Source organism: Sinocyclocheilus anshuiensis, unplaced genomic scaffold (genome assembly GCF_001515605.1).
Source record: "Sinocyclocheilus anshuiensis isolate Anshui unplaced genomic scaffold, SAMN03320099.WGS_v1.1 scaffold1566, whole genome shotgun sequence".
NCBI lineage: Eukaryota > Metazoa > Chordata > Actinopteri > Cypriniformes > Cyprinidae > Sinocyclocheilus > Sinocyclocheilus anshuiensis.
The window spans coordinates 41717-63595 of NW_015546165.1; the positions used below are offsets into that span (position 1 = coordinate 41717).

The 21879-nt window shown below is 42.6% G+C and overlaps 1 protein-coding gene across 1 annotated transcript in view; it reads left to right on the plus strand.

Moving 5' to 3' along the window:
* The first annotated feature begins 1535 nt into the window (after positions 1-1535).
* Positions 1536-21879, plus strand: part of LOC107701355 (uncharacterized) — a 36830-nt gene continuing 16486 nt past the window's right edge. The window contains exons 1-14 of the mRNA XM_016503343.1: positions 1536-1617; positions 5055-5791; positions 7656-12867; positions 13058-13204; positions 13483-13521; positions 13681-13799; positions 13889-14030; positions 14115-14254; positions 14575-19816; positions 20007-20153; positions 20432-20470; positions 20630-20748; positions 20838-20979; positions 21064-21203. Coding sequence (XP_016358829.1) covers positions 1615-1617; positions 5055-5791; positions 7656-12867; positions 13058-13204; positions 13483-13521; positions 13681-13799; positions 13889-14030; positions 14115-14254; positions 14575-19816; positions 20007-20153; positions 20432-20470; positions 20630-20748; positions 20838-20979; positions 21064-21203 — 12368 coding nt within the window. The 5' untranslated portion in view covers positions 1536-1614. The remainder of the gene's footprint in view (positions 1618-5054; positions 5792-7655; positions 12868-13057; positions 13205-13482; positions 13522-13680; positions 13800-13888; positions 14031-14114; positions 14255-14574; positions 19817-20006; positions 20154-20431; positions 20471-20629; positions 20749-20837; positions 20980-21063; positions 21204-21879) is intronic.

Sequence of the window (21879 nt, forward strand, 5' to 3'; positions counted from 1 at the left end):
TGAATGTGATGTATTGAGGAAAGGGTTAAACATCCGTTTTTCCAGCTCTACTGTAAATGAGAGTTAATCTTACAGGCGCCATAGCAGCAGCAAACCTTCCTCCAGTAGGCTAACCTTCATACTATAGAACGTTTGTTCAGTCATCTGGTCTCAAAACGTGGGTGTATATCTACATCATTAATGGAATGTTTTTTTCTTCCTTAAATGTTTTAGTTGGACATTCATCTAATGTTTTTTTTTTTAAATGTTACTACTTGTAATGTAACGTTCCTATAATGTTTGCAAAACTAAATGGAATGTTCCCTTAACGTTCGCATGGACGTTTTGAATGTTCAGAGAACATAAAGAAATAATGTTTTCATAACTAAATGGGAACGTTAGCAAAACAAAGCTGGGAATTGTGCACTTTTTTTTTGGAAGTTCTGCTTGTTTTGCCTTATTATGGGTGTGTATGTGTATATATATATATATATACACTCAAACACAGGTGAAATGGCGTTTTAAAGTTCAGCGCAAGACATTTTTAGAATCATTTTTAGAAGCGCGGGAATATGCAAATATAACTTGCATGTATATCTGTTTTGCGGAGAGCCCAGTATAAATAAATAACAGCATAATAAATGTAAAATGGCCAAAATAGCAAACACAAAGACACATACAAGATGAAATACAATTAAAAATACGTTCTAAAATGTATTACACATATGTTATATCAATACTCGGATGCACAACTGAAGATCCACCAATACATATTTCTTGCTGGTTATTACTGACTCATTCATTTCTGCAAAACTGCATTCGCTGTCCAGGACCAGGCTTGAGTTACTAGTTTTGTTACAAATACATGTGCTTTTTTAATATATTCCTCTTGCAGGTGAAATGAAAGCAGCCATTGGAGAGTAGACTAATGACCCAAAAACATCTCAGGTTACTTATGTAACCATGGTTCCCTGAGTAGGGAATGAGACACTGCGTCCTCTAGGGGTCGCTATGGGGAACCTAGAGGACGCAGTTCGAAGTTCCCGTGAAAGGGAACGTCTCAGGTTACTTATGTAACCATGGTTCCCTGAGTAGGGAATGAGACACTGCGTCCTCTAGGGGTCGCTATGGGGAACCTAGAGGACGCAGTTCGAAGTTCCCGTGAAAGGGAACGTCTCAGGTTACTTATGTAACCATGGTTCCCTGAGTAGGGAATGAGACACTGCGTCCTCTAGGGGTCGCTATGGGGAACCTAGAGGACGCAGTTCGAAGTTCCCATGAAAGGGAAACTTCATTAACCAGTCTGTCACGCTGTAAAAACATCAAGTCGAAGCAAGTTTCCAAAGACGCGTGTGAACGCTGCGAGATTCTTCATTTGTTTCCCTGCTCATTAAAGCACTTAGACTCTGGTGTCGACGCCAAAGTCTAACCGTGGGTGTGGAGGCCTGCATGCATTAATAATTCAGTGTGTGTGTGTGTCGTTGCACAACAGCCGTCATACCTGTCGCGTTCTCTGGCCTCACACCTGTTCCTCTGACAGTGGACTCACACAGGTGACATTATTCGGGTTTGTGAGCATATAAAGTGGGTGAGATTTCTTCAGGAGCTGATGCTGATGTCCTGACCCGCTGGATCATGGTAAGCTGGCACGTTTCTCCTTGTTTACACACTTGACTGGTCAGAATGGGTTTGTGTTTGAGTGAGAATCCGTCTGAACAGGTCTGTACTTGAGCATTAAAGCTGTGGGTGTGACGCTCAGGTAAATAATTAGCGCGGGCGTTTGAGCTTTCTCTTTCTTTACACGAGAACTCCAGCATCAGATCCATCTGATATGATTCATCTCCAGCGATACTTTCAACAGCTGTGAGTCTCTCTGCATTTGTTTTAATAATGGACGAGGCGAATGCATGCATGCGTGGATTTGATCTAAATATCTTGATTATTATCCTTAGGAAATTATACCACAAGAGTTTTGCAGGTTTCACTTAACCTGCTGTTCTTTAAAAAAAAAAACATCTACAGGTTCCAGGTTACAAATTTAGGTGATGAAAACGTTGTGGGAACATTGTTTTAACATGTCGCTAAAACGTTAAAATGTGCAGTTTTCTTGTCATGGTTAGAACGTTGTTTAAAGGTTGCAAAAACGTTTTGCATGATGTTCTACTCACCCAATATATAAAACATTATTTAAACATTTATTTGTAATATCCTAGGAATGTTAATCAAATGTGCAGTATTCCTGTCATGCTTAGAATGGTATTCAAAGGTTACAGAAAGCGTTTCCTAGAACGTTCATCAAGTAGCTACAAATGAGACTTTTGAGAATGTTGAGAAATCCAAAGAATGCTTTGAATGTTTATCAAATATAAGAAGATTCCATAAACGTAGAACGTGTATACTGTTTGATATTGTAGCAACTTTTAAAACATTGTTTACACGTGCTTTAAAGAGAGATGATGTGCTGTAAACGTTTCAGATTTTTCCAAATCAAACTAAGCATCATAATAATGAAAACAGTTATTTATGTATATTTAATAAGCGTATAATAACTGAACAATAGCGCATGTGTGCTGAACTGAGCATCGTTGTTGTTGTGAAATGTAGGCTATGTAAATTCGCTTTGGGAGCTTGGAAACGCGTTTCTGAATGTGCTCTTGTTCATTGTGTTGGATTCGGTTCATCTGATCCTCTGAAACCCAATCCAGCTCTGCCTCCCTCCGTCTCTCTCCGCGCGCGTGCTGCAGCGCACTCATAATTAACCATCGCCCGAAGCCTCCGTTAATGAGCCGCTCGTCTGATCGCTTTGATCGATCCGGAGCTCCGCTGAGCCGCAGGGCTGGATCACTTCACGAAAGACGCGCTCCTCTGGGTGTTTCGCTCGCCGCAGACCGTGAGTTTCTCAACAGCTCTGATGAATATCAGCCTAATGACTGCATGAGATTCTGTAGAACGACATTTGAGAATAGCATGCACTTTGTTTCCTATTCATACTTTTCCTCGTTTTTATTTGTTCTCAGTCCTGTAACTGTAACGAAATGTTTCATTCGCGTCTGTTCTCTCAGACTGTATTTCTATAGAGCGAGAACACTTTGATCAAAGTTATTAGACATAAAGTTAAACTTTGAATAATGCCTTCTTTTATTAGCCATTCCCAAAATACTTGTTTTAGAATATGACGCCATTTCTCCTTAAAGTGACAGTACACCAAAAAAAAAAAAAAGGTTGTCCCAAAACCTGTATGAGTTTCTTCCTTCTGATACTCTGATAAAAATATACTTTGAAGAATGCTGGTAACCAAATAGTTGGCGGTAGCCATTGTCTGGCTTTTTTCCCCCATGCTATGGAAGTCAATGGCTGTTTAGCAGAATTTTCATTTTTTGTTGAAACTATCCTTTTAAGCTTCAATGACAGTGATGGTTATCACCGTTTTAGTACCAGAAACTGTGTTTAGCATAGTTATATTGAGGGATTTATGTGTCTGTTTTTGTTTTTTACTAACAACTGTAAGCTGAGGCTGATTAAATGGCAGATTAGTGGGCTTTGCTTGTGCAAATGCTTCTATGTTGCATTTCTGAATGCTGTTTTTCATCACAAACTACACGATAACCACAATTTGAGCGAAAAGTTGAATTGAAAAATGACCATGAGTTTGAGAATGTTTTTGTGTTTGGTCTTTTGCTTTGATGACAGCAGCACTTGCATGATCAGACTCATCAGTGACCTAGAAATAGTGCAGAATATTAGACATTTAGGGTTTTGCATCCTATATGTTTTACATTTTTCAAAATCCTGCAACTTTGTTTCCAAGAATTAAGGCTGACGTAGTCGACTTTTGCACCAATTTTGGCTCTGATTTGCAACGTTATTTGGTGAAAATCTCTGTTTTTTTAACTTTAGACTATAATTTCGAGCATGAGCTTAGTTTATATTGGTTTACTCATTCAAAGCATTTCCAATTAGCATGTTAGCATTTAATGAACAAGTTAAGAGCAATTAACCAGTGATGGGGGAAACAAACCTTTTCGAAGCTTTGTATCAATTGAACCAATTGCTTCGCAAAATTATTAACTGTTCCGGGCACTCGAAACACCATACAACAACAAAACTCGTTTTGTTTGTTTTATGGAGGACTTGTCTAAACAGGCCAATCAGGAACTATTAACTTCTTTTTTAATTAATGAATCATTAAAAATGTCTACAAATTTATCAAACCGATCTGAGATCTGGTAAAAACCGGTTCAACTGAACCATTGAAATTTCGAAACTAAGCCTCATTTGCTGAAATCATGTGACTTTGGCAGTTTGATATGCGCTCCGAAGCACTGATTCGAAACCATTCACAAAGGTTTCGAAGCTTCGTGAAGCAGTGCTTCGAAAGCGCCCATAAATGCCATGTCAGATGCCGGTTCTGTTCCACATCTGCAGTGTAACGATGGCTTTTGTTGATGTAACAGTCTATATACATGTGAATGATTAAAGTAACCGGTTAAATGTGACCCTGGACCACAGAACCAGTCATAAGGGTCAATTTTACGAAATTGGGATTTATGCAAAATCTGAAAGCTGAATAAATAAGCTTTCCATTGATGTATGGTTTGTTAGAATCGGACAATATTTGGCTGAGATACAACTATTTGAAAATCTGGAATCTGAGGGAGCAAAAAAATCTAAATATTGAGAAAATCATCTTTAAAGTTGTTCAAATTAAGTTCTTAGCAATGCATATTACTAATCAAAAATGAAGTTTTGATATATTTACGGTAGGAAGTTTACAAAATATCTTCATGGGACATGATCTTTACTTAATATCCTTAATGACATAAAAGAAAAATTTATAATTTTGACCCATACAATGTATTGTCGGCTATTGCTACAAATATACCCCAGCGACTTAAGACTGCTTTTGTGCTCCAGGGTCACAAATGTAAATATTTGAGATAAAAATAACACATATGCATAAGGTAATTATGCAGGTTAATTTCCGGGGGCAAATTTTGCCCCTTAATTTCTGCCCCTGGTGTGTGTTACAGATCAGACTCTCAGGATTTCACATGTGTTTGTGTGTGTGTTTGCAGGCTGAGAGTCCACAGGAGCGCAGCCCAGGGGTGTTGAGTCGCATCGGGAGCTGGCTGTCGTGGGGTTGGGGCAGAGATGATCCCACGTCCCAAACACAGCAAGAGGAGGACCACGGAGAAACCAGAGCAGACGAGACAGATCCCGCAGAGGCGAGCCCAACCCTCGACCGGAATGCCAAACATCTGAGACTCGAACGCAGTCGGTCGCTTGAGAGGAGAAGGCCACCTGAACTCTTTGAACAAATGGGACGGAGGAGATCTGGCAGGAGGAGGCGGAGCTCTCACGGAGATGGGGGCGGAGCTAAATCCCCAACCAATCCCCAACCTGAAAGCCCTGAAGCAACCAGTTTGACGAGCGGCCCGCGGAAAGCATGCGCTGACTCAGCTTTTGAGGCGGCAAACAGCCTTCCAGGAGCCTCCGGAGCAGAAGTGCCAAACTCAGGTAACCGTGAGGATGTCGTCCGAGAGGAATGGGCCCAAGCGAGCCTGAGCGAAGACGCTGATTTGCCGAACTCGCCGGATTCGCTCGTCCAAGCGGCGCTGGTTTATTCAGATATGGACGAGGAACGGGTGGTGAGGCTGACGGAGAGCGCCGAATCCAAACGCAGGAGCATCAAAGTGTCTCACAGCGAGGTGGTCTTCGCTAAAAAGGTGGTGGTCGCCTCGGAGGACCAAAATGAAGAACAAAATCTGACTTTTAAAGACACCAAACGGCCGAGATCTGATGAAAGAGCCAGGTAAATTTACCTGTTTGACCTGTTTATCGCTGTGCTTACAGGAATAACGTACAATAATCTTGGGTTTGATTTGATCTGAGAGCCTTTTAATGCAAAAGTTGCTGTTTGGACTTGAATCGGAAGCGTCGGAAATCTTTCTTAAAGATTATCAGGACAAAGCATCATGCGTCATGTTGTGAAATACGTTCTCTTAGTTGGCTATCAGGTACTTGTCATTCCTCTGGGCTGTAAACATTAAAAATAACCTGCTGGTTAATGATCCTGACCTGGTTCCACGAGCTATCTGCATTGAAAAGAGCTTTTTCATAACAATTAAGTGTTTACATAGTTAAATGCCAGTTTTTCTAGATGTCAGCCTTGCATTTTTCTTCTGTATGCATCAGCAGCTCTTAAAGGGATAGTTCACCTAAAAATAACCGCCATTCCAACCTGCTACGGTTTTCTTTTGCTGAAAACAAAAGGAGATATTTTGACGTATATTAAAGTATAATTCGCCCCTTCCACAAATCAAGGTCTTAAATTGGAGCAGAAAGTCTTAAATTCATAAAATCATGGCAGTGTTGCACGCAATGCAAATGTCAGTATTTCTGTCTTGTTTTCCAGTACAAATATCTAAACATCCTTAAATCAAGATACATTTACTGGAGATACTAAGTGAAGAAATGAACTGAACAAAATTAAGTGAGTTTACGCCTAAAGCAAGAACAAATCTGTCAATGGGGAATTAAAACTTGTTTTCCTTTTGAATTAAGTTGATATTTCTGAGCTTGTGGGCTGATATTTGTCCTTTATCATAAATTCACCCCATTTGTATACATTTCTCAAAAAAACAAGACTTCATATATCTTTTTAGCATCCAACTTGATTTGATTTTTTTAGACATTTGCACTGGAAAATGACAAAAATACAAAAAGAACATTATACTTTTTTTGCAGTGTGATCAAAAGGTACATTAAGAGTGATTTCCATAGTTGAACTATTTTTTGTGTGTAAAAGGAATCAAAAAGCAATGGAGACCTGCTGGAAGTTGTATTTTCATACTTTGAAGTCTTGCTAATTCAACTAATTTTGTTCTCAGACGTTTACATTTTTAGAATTGTGTTCCCTTTAACTTATTCCTTAACTTTCTTTAAGAAGTCTTAAATTTGCCTTCATAAATCTTGCAGAAACCCTGCAAAGAAGGGGAATTCAGTTTCTTAATGGATTTGTGGCTTGCAGAGAAGCAAGCAGAGAAAGAACTGAAGAGTAGACAAAGCGAGAGAAAGTGGAAAGAAAGACAATGAGTCAACAGCTAACAAAGGGAGTGGATGCTAATATGAATAATGTGAACTTGATTATGTAGACGAAATACTTCCAAGGCACTCACGTGGTGAAATAAAAATGAAATGAAAAATGAACTGGGCTTAAATCATTACAACTAGTTAAAAGTAGATCTATGCGTTTCGGCAAAACAGCCTTCTTCAGGACACACATCATTTGCTCAGACAGGTATTCTTAAACTGGTGTTAATTAATGAATCATCAAAGACAGCTGGTTAATATGTGGGTGTGGCTAAGACTAACCTCTTGTTACAAAGAGAGAGAGAGAAAGGGGGGGGGAATAACAAAAAACATATACAGTTTATAATATATATATATATATATATATATATATATATATAAGTAAATAAAAAAAAAACAATTGAAAAAAATTGGGGGAAAAAAATTTATACATATAACAGTGTAGATATAAAATTGTACGTCATCAATAGTGCAAATTACAAAAATGGTAAAAAAAATAAATAAAAATTTCTTCATTAACTCCTGGGGACTTGTGAACTTGATATTTGAACCAGTTTTGACCTTTATTCTTTGATATTTTACAGATTTCCAGAGGACAGAGTAGACGGCACCAATGTAAAGTCCAGTCATCACAAGGCCCGAATCGCAGACAAAATCAGTCTGTTCGAGAGAGGAGCCACCAGTGCAGTTAGTAGCTCCACAAACCTGCTTCGCCTGGATATTTCTCCAGCTCGAAATGTGGCCAGTCGTCTCAGAGATTTCACAGAACATGCCGGAACGCGGTCCAGTTCTGCACCTCCAAACCAAACGGTTAAAGAGAGGGCGAAGAATCTCAGCGCGGGGCGAAGGGGGGAACAGAAGCTGACGTTGCCGTCTGGTCGTACGTTGAACGAAGGACATTCAAAAACGGCTGAAATATCTTATTCTGGACGTTTTGAAAAATCTACAGCAAAGACGGATACCAGCGGAGAGCCAAAGGTTAAATCCAAACCTCATTTAACTATAGATCAAACAGACTCTAAATCCTACAATGCAACACCTGCATTGTTAGAGAGCACAAGTGACTCAAACATTGGGAATAAAGAGGCAGATTCTCTCCCGACGGTTTCATCACCTACTGATGAGACACCGCAGGTGAAATCACCAAACCGGACAGGCACGCGATCGAAAAAACGTCGAGGCAAAGATCTGCTGAGCCCCACTAAACAAGAAATGGGTCAAGGTAAACAGGAGGTCAAGGACAACAAGGACAAACCTCTTGTAGATGCAAGAGACGTGGTAAAGACCACAGAGCCGAGCACTTCTAATAAAGAAAGACCCAACTCTGCTGGGGAGGTCGCAAGCAAAAAACCTACAGTTCCTCCGAAGTTGGAGAAAGCAGCAGAAATTATGCAAAGCACAAAGAAAAAATCTGACTCAAAGAAGACTTCACATGCTGACACAAAAGTTCCTACAGAAGTGAAAAGCAAGGATGAGGAGAGAGGGAATAGCGGTGACTTTGAAGCACAGATAGTGGCTTCTGATACACATCCTTCTATATCCAGAAAGAACAGCTCAAATAAAGAGAAGATACGGACCGACATCGACTCAAAAATGAAAGAGAAACAAAAAAACAGCAACAAAAAGCAGTGCTCAGAAGGAGAGCAGGGAGACGAGCAGAGGAACAGAGACTTGATTGTAAACTCATTGTTTGGAGAGTCAGGGAAACCAGATCCATCTGTGACAAAACATGAAAAACCACCGTCCCCAGATGACCTGAAGGAGGCCAGATCTAAAGACTCCTCTGAGCCAGCCAATAGCAGCGCTGCACCCTTTAGGAATGATGCCATGCGAAACAGAGGGAGTGAGACGGATACGCTGGTCTTACCTGAGAAAGACACCACTGCGTTTGTGTCTAAAGCGGAAAACACCCCTGAAAATAACTCAAAATCGGCACAAAGACTGTCAAAGATTAACCAAAAGAGTCAAGAAAAAGACTGTTTGACTGAGATTACCAGTCAGAACCAGAAATACGACCTTGTTACAGAAACAACTGAGACACACAAACATAATGAAGTCAATACATCAAAGCCAACCGAGCAGAAAGTAGAAGGTAAATCAAAACAAGGTAAATCAAAGGACACCTCTGCTGTGAGACAGGAAGACACAACAATTATGGCAACCAGTCAAGGCAAAGAAACTCAGACTACTGAGAAAAACTCTTGCGCTGAATTGTCCGATCAGACTAAAGAAAACACCACTTCTACAAGCAAGACACCGGCAACACCAAACCCTGCACTGGACCAAAATGACCAAATGGACAGCATAATTTCACCTCAAATTGCACCTACAGAGGGAGGCGGTCCCAAAAGAGATGGGCCGCCCCCACAGAGCCAATCAGAGAGCGGAGAAGAACAGAAGACACAGACGGTATCTAGTAAAAGGGATTTGCAACAACAAAAGCCTGGCACTGAAACTAAAAAGGGAGGCACCAAAGAAACCAAGAGTAAAATCACCAGCACAGAAACGACATCCAAAGTGAATGGCGATATACACTCTGTAGAGACAGGAGATCAGTTATCTGACAGTCTTAAGCAGTCTGGAGAAGAAATACTTGGAAATACCTTACCTGAAATACCATCCAATAATGAAAGTCTATCTCTGAGCTCATTTTCATCCGAAGCCACTGAAGCATCCACCGAGCAGTCTGGCCAGGTCAGTAAAAAGTTTACCGCTAAACCAGCCTCAACAGATGATACGGCCTTCAGTTTACCAGCCTCAAGTGATAACAACAACACAACTCTATCAAACTCAGCTAATAAAAAAACAACTAATGAAAAGACCACTCCCCCAGCAGCCTCACCCAATGCAACAACCACACCTGAAAAACCAACAACTATCGAAAAGACCCCACAAGCCTCAACCAATGAGAAAACCTCCACTTTACCTGCCTCAACTGAAGGAAAGACTACACCTCCACCAGGAACAACAACTGAGACAATCTCTGCTTCATTAGGCTCCACTGATGACAAGAACAAAACTCTGCCTGCCTCAACTAATGAAAAGAACAAAACTCCATCAGAGTCAGCTAACAAAAGGACGACTATCGAAAAGACCACCTCCCCACAAGCCTCAACCAACGAGAAAACCTCCACTTTACATGTCTCAGCTAAAGGAAAGACTACACCTCCACCAGCAACAACAACTGAGACAATCTCTGCTTCATTAGGCTCCAGTGATGACGAGAACAAACCTCTGCCTGCCTCAACTAATGAGGTCATCTCCAGTTTACCAGTCTCAACTAATGCAAAGACAACACCTCCTTCAGACTCAGCTGATAGAAAGACAACTGATGAAAAAGATATGTATCTACTAGCATCAACTGATGAAAAGCTCGCACAATCACCAGCCTCATCTAATAAAAAGAAGAAGCCTCCACCAGCCTCAAATAACGAGACAATCTCTGCTTTGCCTGGCTTAGGTAATGAAAAGACCACACATTCTGCATCATCAACCGTTGAGTCTACCTCCACTACATTAGGCTCAGGTGATGACAAGACCACACCTCCATCAGACTTAACTAATGAAATGACTACAACTCCACCAGCTTCAACTAATGAAAAGACTACGTCTTCATTAGACTCAGCTAGTAGAAAGACAAATAATGAAGAGACTATGCCTCCACCAGCCTCAACCAATGAGACAACTAATGAAAAGACCAAACCTTCACCAGCTTCAACTAATGACAAGACCACACCTGCAAAATCCCCAACTAAAGAAAATGCTGCACCTCCACTAGCTTCAACCACTGAGACAATCTCTGCTTCATTAGGCTCCAGTGATGAGAAGAACAAACCTCCACCAGTCTCCATTGATATCACTGCTAAAAATGAAAGGACCACGCCACTACCAGCGTCATCCTCCTTCCCAATAACCTCTATCAATGGAGAGAATATAACTCCACTTCCTTCATCCAAAGAAAAGACCATATCACCATCAGACTATGACAGTGGAAAGACCACACCTTCACCAGAATCAGTTAATGAAAAGCCCTCAGCTCTTGAAGTCTCAGCAAAACAGAAGATCTCCTCCAGTAAATCTAAGGATCCATCCACAAGAAAAAAGGAATTCGTCCTCAAACCCTTTCTCCTTCCACAAATCCCAACTGCACCCGGCAGCTCCTCCCAGAGCAGGGACTCTCCATCTAGCTGGCTTGATGTGGATCACCAACGTCCTATAAGAAAGAAGCTGTTGATTTCGGAACCTAAGCTCAGCTCCTCTGTGAGTGAGACCAACCTCCTGAACACATCGGGAGAGTTTGACCCAGATGACTTCATTACAAATGTGAAACGGCTAGCAATGCCGTTCAATCTTCCTCAACGCAAACATAACAAACATCGCCTGCAAACACCTCCGTTTGCCATGCCTGCCATCAAAGAAGACCGCTTTGAGAAGCCCTTTGATTCGGAGGAGTTCCAGCATGGCTTGAGGCGAAGGAGGGAATTCATTTTGGATCTGGCACCCAGTTCGATATCCAAGAGTCAAGCCACAATAGTCAAGGAGGCGGACACTAAACCTAAGCGAGAGAGCATCCTCACAAGGTCCCTGATCTTCCAGAGAGCAAGGAAGGGGTCTGAAAAAGAAGAGGGAGAAAAAGAGGAGGGATCAGATGAGAATAGAACAGAACCACTGAAGGCAACGTCTCGTTTGGAGAGGTGCTCAATTGTCAGCATTCTACGCAGTCCCAGCAAAGGGAGACGAATGGAGTTTTTAAGCCCCACTGAGTGTCCTTCAGATGGGCTGTTATCACCAAGCGATGGTTCTGGGTCTACAGCACCTCCACAATCACAACTAGCACCAACTACAGAACCACCTAAACTGGTCCCAGTAGAGCAAACCCTAGCTAAGAATGACAGCCGTGGTACCCAGTCTGGTTCTCAGGTTATTCTAAAACCTAGCAAGGACATTGGGCTTGCCGTGATACCTGACCTCAAAGCAACTTCAAGAGACCCCACAGTCACTCTTTTAACAGACACTAACGCTCCCTCTCCTCCCAAAGGTACCCAGACTAGTTCCCAGGTTGTACCGAAACCTACGAAAGATGATGGACCTACCCTGGCACGTGACTTGAAAACAAATTCAGCAGACCCTCCAGTCACCATGTTAACAGACACTAATGCTCCTCCACCTAGTTGTACCGAGTCTGGTTCCCAGGTTGTTCTAAAACCTACCAAGGATGATGGACTTGCCATGACACCTGACCTCAAAACAACTTCAGGAGACACCACAGACACTATGTTAACAGACACTAAAGCTCCTTCTCCTCCCAATGGTACCCAGACTAGTTCCCTGTTTGTACCAAAACCTATGAAAGATGATGGACCTACACTGACACCTGACTTGAAAACGACTTCATTAGACCCTCCAGTCACCATGTTGACAGACATTAAAGCTCCTCCAACATCTAGTTATACACAGTCTGGTTCACAATATGTTCTAAAACCCATCAAGGATGATGAACCTGCCATGACACCTGATCTCAGAACAACTTCAAGAGACCCCACAGTCACTATGTTTACAGAATCTAATGCCCCACCACTTCTCATCAGTACCCAGACTGGTTCTGATGTTGTTCTGCAACCTGATGGACCGACCCTGAAAACAACTCCAGTAGATCCCACCGTCACTAAAGTAAGAGATGCTAATGCTCCTCCGCCACTTCCTTCCTTTGATGACATCAAGTTGCCTAGTTTCCTGGAGGAATTTCTTCCAAAGGAACCTGAAAATGCTCAACCAACAAATAAGATCGACCCACTGGTCAGCCATAACTTAATTCATCACAGCAACAACACATACTTGCATACATTCATATACCATAGTGCTAAGATATTCACAATAGTGTTGTTCACAACCAAAATATGTCACATATTTGAACTCCATTGCACATAAGCGTGAACAAGTGTCTAAATCATGTGTGTATCTATTTGTGTGTGTATTTGCTGGTTAGGTGGCTAGAGAAAGTGCTTTCATACCTGGCCTAGTGGATCTGAATAAGGCTGCTGATGGGAAGATCCCAGAAGATACGATTCCACCGGCACCTGTAGTTCCAGCGGCTCAAATCCCTCAAGCTAAACCTCAGAGAGAACTACCAAATGTATGAGTCAATCACCAATGTGGATTTTCTTTGTAAATGCCAAAAGTATATTTGTTCATAGCTGCAATCGCTCTGCATGCCTGCTTGTTCTTCATGCATGTCCATATTTGTACATGACAATGTGAGAGATTTGAAGTTTTAACGTACAAAGGGCAAAATCTTTGGGTTATCATTGGATCATGTTTTTGTCTGCTTGGTTAAATACTATGAAACATTTGCAAACCAATTACCCGCATTACTCTCTTAACCACAACAAGCCATGGCGTTTTGTCTTCCAGATTCCAGCTGCTCGCGGAATCCACCGGCGACCTGGAAAGGTTTGCCAGCATTTCAAACTCGTGACCTAACAGAGAATTTCAGATATTAAAACCTGCTCTGCTTGCATAGCATGAGCAAAGTTGTTTACATTTTATTTATGCTTTCAATATGTGAGCAAAGTGCACTTGGGCCCTAATTTGAAGTTTTGTGCCTGTCAGATTGTGATATTTGAGCACCATCAGTTCAGCGGTCAGTCCTTTGAGTTCTTCAGGGATCAACCTGATGTCACTCACATGCAACTGTCCAGTGTCATATCTATTAAAGTGGTCAGAGGATGGTAAGTGGCATCTCTGGAGAACAAATACTACATGCATGATGATGAGCCTTTCAGTAGATTAGTTTTAACTGCATTTTGGCTTGTCGTAGCTGGATACTTTATGAGAAACCAGGATTTGAGGGACGATGCATCGCTCTGGAAGAGGAAGGAGTTATAGAACTGCCCAATCAATGGGCAGAAGAGGGTGAAGAGACATCTGTGGTCATTGGCTCAATTCGACTGGCTATCAGAGTAAGTGTTTTGAACACAGTAACCGGTTTATGAAGGTCAAAAGTGACGGGAGTGACCGCTGTGTTTTCCTATATGCGTTTGCAGGACTACACTCCTCCCCGGATAGAGCTGTTCACTGAGCCCGCTGGCAGGGGCAGAAGCTCTGAGTATGTGGATTACACAGAAGAAGTGGGCAGTTTCAGCCATCCTCAGAACACCGGCTCTATTAAAGTCCACAGTGGTCTGTAAGTTCACAGACACGCCCTGCTCAGACCTTGAGCGTTTACTGCGGTGTGCGTTTGGACGCTGTTGTTGGGTGTGTGTGGTAAAAGTGACATGCACATGAGTTCTTTAAAAAAAATTTGTTATGATTCACATATATATATATATAAGTAAATAAAAAAAAAACAATTGAAAAAAATTGGGGGAAAAAAATTTATACATATAACAGTGTAGATATAAAATTGTACGTCATCAATAGTGCAAATTACAAAAATGGTAAAAAAAATAAATAAAAATTTCTTCATTAACTCCTGGGGACTTGTGAACTTGATATTTGAACCAGTTTTGACCTTTATTCTTTGATATTTTACAGATTTCCAGAGGACAGAGTAGACGGCACCAATGTAAAGTCCAGTCATCACAAGGCCCGAATCGCAGACAAAATCAGTCTGTTCGAGAGAGGAGCCACCAGTGCAGTTAGTAGCTCCACAAACCTGCTTCGCCTGGATATTTCTCCAGCTCGAAATGTGGCCAGTCGTCTCAGAGATTTCACAGAACATGCCGGAACGCGGTCCAGTTCTGCACCTCCAAACCAAACGGTTAAAGAGAGGGCGAAGAATCTCAGCGCGGGGCGAAGGGGGGAACAGAAGCTGACGTTGCCGTCTGGTCGTACGTTGAACGAAGGACATTCAAAAACGGCTGAAATATCTTATTCTGGACGTTTTGAAAAATCTACAGCAAAGACGGATACCAGCGGAGAGCCAAAGGTTAAATCCAAACCTCATTTAACTATAGATCAAACAGACTCTAAATCCTACAATGCAACACCTGCATTGTTAGAGAGCACAAGTGACTCAAACATTGGGAATAAAGAGGCAGATTCTCTCCCGACGGTTTCATCACCTACTGATGAGACACCGCAGGTGAAATCACCAAACCGGACAGGCACGCGATCGAAAAAACGTCGAGGCAAAGATCTGCTGAGCCCCACTAAACAAGAAATGGGTCAAGGTAAACAGGAGGTCAAGGACAACAAGGACAAACCTCTTGTAGATGCAAGAGACGTGGTAAAGACCACAGAGCCGAGCACTTCTAATAAAGAAAGACCCAACTCTGCTGGGGAGGTCGCAAGCAAAAAACCTACAGTTCCTCCGAAGTTGGAGAAAGCAGCAGAAATTATGCAAAGCACAAAGAAAAAATCTGACTCAAAGAAGACTTCACATGCTGACACAAAAGTTCCTACAGAAGTGAAAAGCAAGGATGAGGAGAGAGGGAATAGCGGTGACTTTGAAGCACAGATAGTGGCTTCTGATACACATCCTTCTATATCCAGAAAGAACAGCTCAAATAAAGAGAAGATACGGACCGACATCGACTCAAAAATGAAAGAGAAACAAAAAAACAGCAACAAAAAGCAGTGCTCAGAAGGAGAGCAGGGAGACGAGCAGAGGAACAGAGACTTGATTGTAAACTCATTGTTTGGAGAGTCAGGGAAACCAGATCCATCTGTGACAAAACATGAAAAACCACCGTCCCCAGATGACCTGAAGGAGGCCAGATCTAAAGACTCCTCTGAGCCAGCCAATAGCAGCGCTGCACCCTTTAGGAATGATGCCATGCGAAACAGAGGGAGTGAGACGGATACGCTGGTCTTACCTGAGAAAGACACCACTGCGTTTGTGTCTAAAGCGGAAAACACCCCTGAAAATAACTCAAAATCGGCACAAAGACTGTCAAAGATTAACCAAAAGAGTCAAGAAAAAGACTGTTTGACTGAGATTACCAGTCAGAACCAGAAATACGACCTTGTTACAGAAACAACTGAGACACACAAACATAATGAAGTCAATACATCAAAGCCAACCGAGCAGAAAGTAGAAGGTAAATCAAAACAAGGTAAATCAAAGGACACCTCTGCTGTGAGACAGGAAGACACAACAATTATGGCAACCAGTCAAGGCAAAGAAACTCAGACTACTGAGAAAAACTCTTGCGCTGAATTGTCCGATCAGACTAAAGAAAACACCACTTCTACAAGCAAGACACCGGCAACACCAAACCCTGCACTGGACCAAAATGACCAAATGGACAGCATAATTTCACCTCAAATTGCACCTACAGAGGGAGGCGGTCCCAAAAGAGATGGGCCGCCCCCACAGAGCCAATCAGAGAGCGGAGAAGAACAGAAGACACAGACGGTATCTAGTAAAAGGGATTTGCAACAACAAAAGCCTGGCACTGAAACTAAAAAGGGAGGCACCAAAGAAACCAAGAGTAAAATCACCAGCACAGAAACGACATCCAAAGTGAATGGCGATATACACTCTGTAGAGACAGGAGATCAGTTATCTGACAGTCTTAAGCAGTCTGGAGAAGAAATACTTGGAAATACCTTACCTGAAATACCATCCAATAATGAAAGTCTATCTCTGAGCTCATTTTCATCCGAAGCCACTGAAGCATCCACCGAGCAGTCTGGCCAGGTCAGTAAAAAGTTTACCGCTAAACCAGCCTCAACAGATGATACGGCCTTCAGTTTACCAGCCTCAAGTGATAACAACAACACAACTCTATCAAACTCAGCTAATAAAAAAACAACTAATGAAAAGACCACTCCCCCAGCAGCCTCACCCAATGCAACAACCACACCTGAAAAACCAACAACTATCGAAAAGACCCCACAAGCCTCAACCAATGAGAAAACCTCCACTTTACCTGCCTCAACTGAAGGAAAGACTACACCTCCACCAGGAACAACAACTGAGACAATCTCTGCTTCATTAGGCTCCACTGATGACAAGAACAAAACTCTGCCTGCCTCAACTAATGAAAAGAACAAAACTCCATCAGAGTCAGCTAACAAAAGGACGACTATCGAAAAGACCACCTCCCCACAAGCCTCAACCAACGAGAAAACCTCCACTTTACATGTCTCAGCTAAAGGAAAGACTACACCTCCACCAGCAACAACAACTGAGACAATCTCTGCTTCATTAGGCTCCAGTGATGACGAGAACAAACCTCTGCCTGCCTCAACTAATGAGGTCATCTCCAGTTTACCAGTCTCAACTAATGCAAAGACAACACCTCCTTCAGACTCAGCTGATAGAAAGACAACTGATGAAAAAGATATGTATCTACTAGCATCAACTGATGAAAAGCTCGCACAATCACCAGCCTCATCTAATAAAAAGAAGAAGCCTCCACCAGCCTCAAATAACGAGACAATCTCTGCTTTGCCTGGCTTAGGTAATGAAAAGACCACACATTCTGCATCATCAACCGTTGAGTCTACCTCCACTACATTAGGCTCAGGTGATGACAAGACCACACCTCCATCAGACTTAACTAATGAAATGACTACAACTCCACCAGCTTCAACTAATGAAAAGACTACGTCTTCATTAGACTCAGCTAGTAGAAAGACAAATAATGAAGAGACTATGCCTCCACCAGCCTCAACCAATGAGACAACTAATGAAAAGACCAAACCTTCACCAGCTTCAACTAATGACAAGACCACACCTGCAAAATCCCCAACTAAAGAAAATGCTGCACCTCCACTAGCTTCAACCACTGAGACAATCTCTGCTTCATTAGGCTCCAGTGATGAGAAGAACAAACCTCCACCAGTCTCCATTGATATCACTGCTAAAAATGAAAGGACCACGCCACTACCAGCGTCATCCTCCTTCCCAATAACCTCTATCAATGGAGAGAATATAACTCCACTTCCTTCATCCAAAGAAAAGACCATATCACCATCAGACTATGACAGTGGAAAGACCACACCTTCACCAGAATCAGTTAATGAAAAGCCCTCAGCTCTTGAAGTCTCAGCAAAACAGAAGATCTCCTCCAGTAAATCTAAGGATCCATCCACAAGAAAAAAGGAATTCGTCCTCAAACCCTTTCTCCTTCCACAAATCCCAACTGCACCCGGCAGCTCCTCCCAGAGCAGGGACTCTCCATCTAGCTGGCTTGATGTGGATCACCAACGTCCTATAAGAAAGAAGCTGTTGATTTCGGAACCTAAGCTCAGCTCCTCTGTGAGTGAGACCAACCTCCTGAACACATCGGGAGAGTTTGACCCAGATGACTTCATTACAAATGTGAAACGGCTAGCAATGCCGTTCAATCTTCCTCAACGCAAACATAACAAACATCGCCTGCAAACACCTCCGTTTGCCATGCCTGCCATCAAAGAAGACCGCTTTGAGAAGCCCTTTGATTCGGAGGAGTTCCAGCATGGCTTGAGGCGAAGGAGGGAATTCATTTTGGATCTGGCACCCAGTTCGATATCCAAGAGTCAAGCCACAATAGTCAAGGAGGCGGACACTAAACCTAAGCGAGAGAGCATCCTCACAAGGTCCCTGATCTTCCAGAGAGCAAGGAAGGGGTCTGAAAAAGAAGAGGGAGAAAAAGAGGAGGGATCAGATGAGAATAGAACAGAACCACTGAAGGCAACGTCTCGTTTGGAGAGGTGCTCAATTGTCAGCATTCTACGCAGTCCCAGCAAAGGGAGACGAATGGAGTTTTTAAGCCCCACTGAGTGTCCTTCAGATGGGCTGTTATCACCAAGCGATGGTTCTGGGTCTACAGCACCTCCACAATCACAACTAGCACCAACTACAGAACCACCTAAACTGGTCCCAGTAGAGCAAACCCTAGCTAAGAATGACAGCCGTGGTACCCAGTCTGGTTCTCAGGTTATTCTAAAACCTAGCAAGGACATTGGGCTTGCCGTGATACCTGACCTCAAAGCAACTTCAAGAGACCCCACAGTCACTCTTTTAACAGACACTAACGCTCCCTCTCCTCCCAAAGGTACCCAGACTAGTTCCCAGGTTGTACCGAAACCTACGAAAGATGATGGACCTACCCTGGCACGTGACTTGAAAACAAATTCAGCAGACCCTCCAGTCACCATGTTAACAGACACTAATGCTCCTCCACCTAGTTGTACCGAGTCTGGTTCCCAGGTTGTTCTAAAACCTACCAAGGATGATGGACTTGCCATGACACCTGACCTCAAAACAACTTCAGGAGACACCACAGACACTATGTTAACAGACACTAAAGCTCCTTCTCCTCCCAATGGTACCCAGACTAGTTCCCTGTTTGTACCAAAACCTATGAAAGATGATGGACCTACACTGACACCTGACTTGAAAACGACTTCATTAGACCCTCCAGTCACCATGTTGACAGACATTAAAGCTCCTCCAACATCTAGTTATACACAGTCTGGTTCACAATATGTTCTAAAACCCATCAAGGATGATGAACCTGCCATGACACCTGATCTCAGAACAACTTCAAGAGACCCCACAGTCACTATGTTTACAGAATCTAATGCCCCACCACTTCTCATCAGTACCCAGACTGGTTCTGATGTTGTTCTGCAACCTGATGGACCGACCCTGAAAACAACTCCAGTAGATCCCACCGTCACTAAAGTAAGAGATGCTAATGCTCCTCCGCCACTTCCTTCCTTTGATGACATCAAGTTGCCTAGTTTCCTGGAGGAATTTCTTCCAAAGGAACCTGAAAATGCTCAACCAACAAATAAGATCGACCCACTGGTCAGCCATAACTTAATTCATCACAGCAACAACACATACTTGCATACATTCATATACCATAGTGCTAAGATATTCACAATAGTGTTGTTCACAACCAAAATATGTCACATATTTGAACTCCATTGCACATAAGCGTGAACAAGTGTCTAAATCATGTGTGTATCTATTTGTGTGTGTATTTGCTGGTTAGGTGGCTAGAGAAAGTGCTTTCATACCTGGCCTAGTGGATCTGAATAAGGCTGCTGATGGGAAGATCCCAGAAGATACGATTCCACCGGCACCTGTAGTTCCAGCGGCTCAAATCCCTCAAGCTAAACCTCAGAGAGAACTACCAAATGTATGAGTCAATCACCAATGTGGATTTTCTTTGTAAATGCCAAAAGTATATTTGTTCATAGCTGCAATCGCTCTGCATGCCTGCTTGTTCTTCATGCATGTCCATATTTGTACATGACAATGTGAGAGATTTGAAGTTTTAACGTACAAAGGGCAAAATCTTTGGGTTATCATTGGATCATGTTTTTGTCTGCTTGGTTAAATACTATGAAACATTTGCAAACCAATTACCCGCATTACTCTCTTAACCACAACAAGCCATGGCGTTTTGTCTTCCAGATTCCAGCTGCTCGCGGAATCCACCGGCGACCTGGAAAGGTTTGCCAGCATTTCAAACTCGTGACCTAACAGAGAATTTCAGATATTAAAACCTGCTCTGCTTGCATAGCATGAGCAAAGTTGTTTACATTTTATTTATGCTTTCAATATGTGAGCAAAGTGCACTTGGGCCCTAATTTGAAGTTTTGTGCCTGTCAGATTGTGATATTTGAGCACCATCAGTTCAGCGGTCAGTCCTTTGAGTTCTTCAGGGATCAACCTGATGTCACTCACATGCAACTGTCCAGTGTCATATCTATTAAAGTGGTCAGAGGATGGTAAGTGGCATCTCTGGAGAACAAATACTACATGCATGATGATGAGCCTTTCAGTAGATTAGTTTTAACTGCATTTTGGCTTGTCGTAGCTGGATACTTTATGAGAAACCAGGATTTGAGGGACGATGCATCGCTCTGGAAGAGGAAGGAGTTATAGAACTGCCCAATCAATGGGCAGAAGAGGGTGAAGAGACATCTGTGGTCATTGGCTCAATTCGACTGGCTATCAGAGTAAGTGTTTTGAACACAGTAACCGGTTTATGAAGGTCAAAAGTGACGGGAGTGACCGCTGTGTTTTCCTATATGCGTTTGCAGGACTACACTCCTCCCCGGATAGAGCTGTTCACTGAGCCCGCTGGCAGGGGCAGAAGCTCTGAGTATGTGGATTACACAGAAGAAGTGGGCAGTTTCAGCCATCCTCAGAACACCGGCTCTATTAAAGTCCACAGTGGTCTGTAAGTTCACAGACACGCCCTGCTCAGACCTTGAGCGTTTACTGCGGTGTGCGTTTGGACGCTGTTGTTGGGTGTGTGTGGTAAAAGTGACATGCACATGAGTTCTTTAAAAAAAATTTGTTATGATTCACTTTCTGTTTTCGAGAACTGGGCAACTGAGCTTGTTTGTGATGCTTTGTCCAGCCAAAAGAGCAGCTTTCGCAACCGCAAAGAAATGTGCTAAAAATCTATCAAAATACCTTAGCAACCGCATAGCAACATGCTAAAAATCAATCAAAACTCAATCCAAAGTGTACTTCGGCCATCCACGTTCCATGACAGTACGAGTGACGAATTTTCAACATCAGAAGTGTCCATGGACGTCCACGCATGCTGTCCGCATGTAGCCGAATTTTTGTGTCCATGCGGATGGTCCGCACAGACCCGATCCTCCCTATACGCAAAATATGCAAGCTGCGTAGGGCCCCCGAAACACCAGGGGGCCCCCTTGCTCTCAAAGATGATTTAATCTTAGTTTCGTTTTTGAATTTGGCCAGCGGCTATGAAAACATGAATGATCATTTCTTTTAATGCGGTGCGCTGTCGCCCTTTCTACGTAAAAATCAGTCAAATCGTGTAATGTGAATGTCGTACAGTCTTGCTCGAGACTAAAAAAACGAGTTGAAAGCGTATCGAG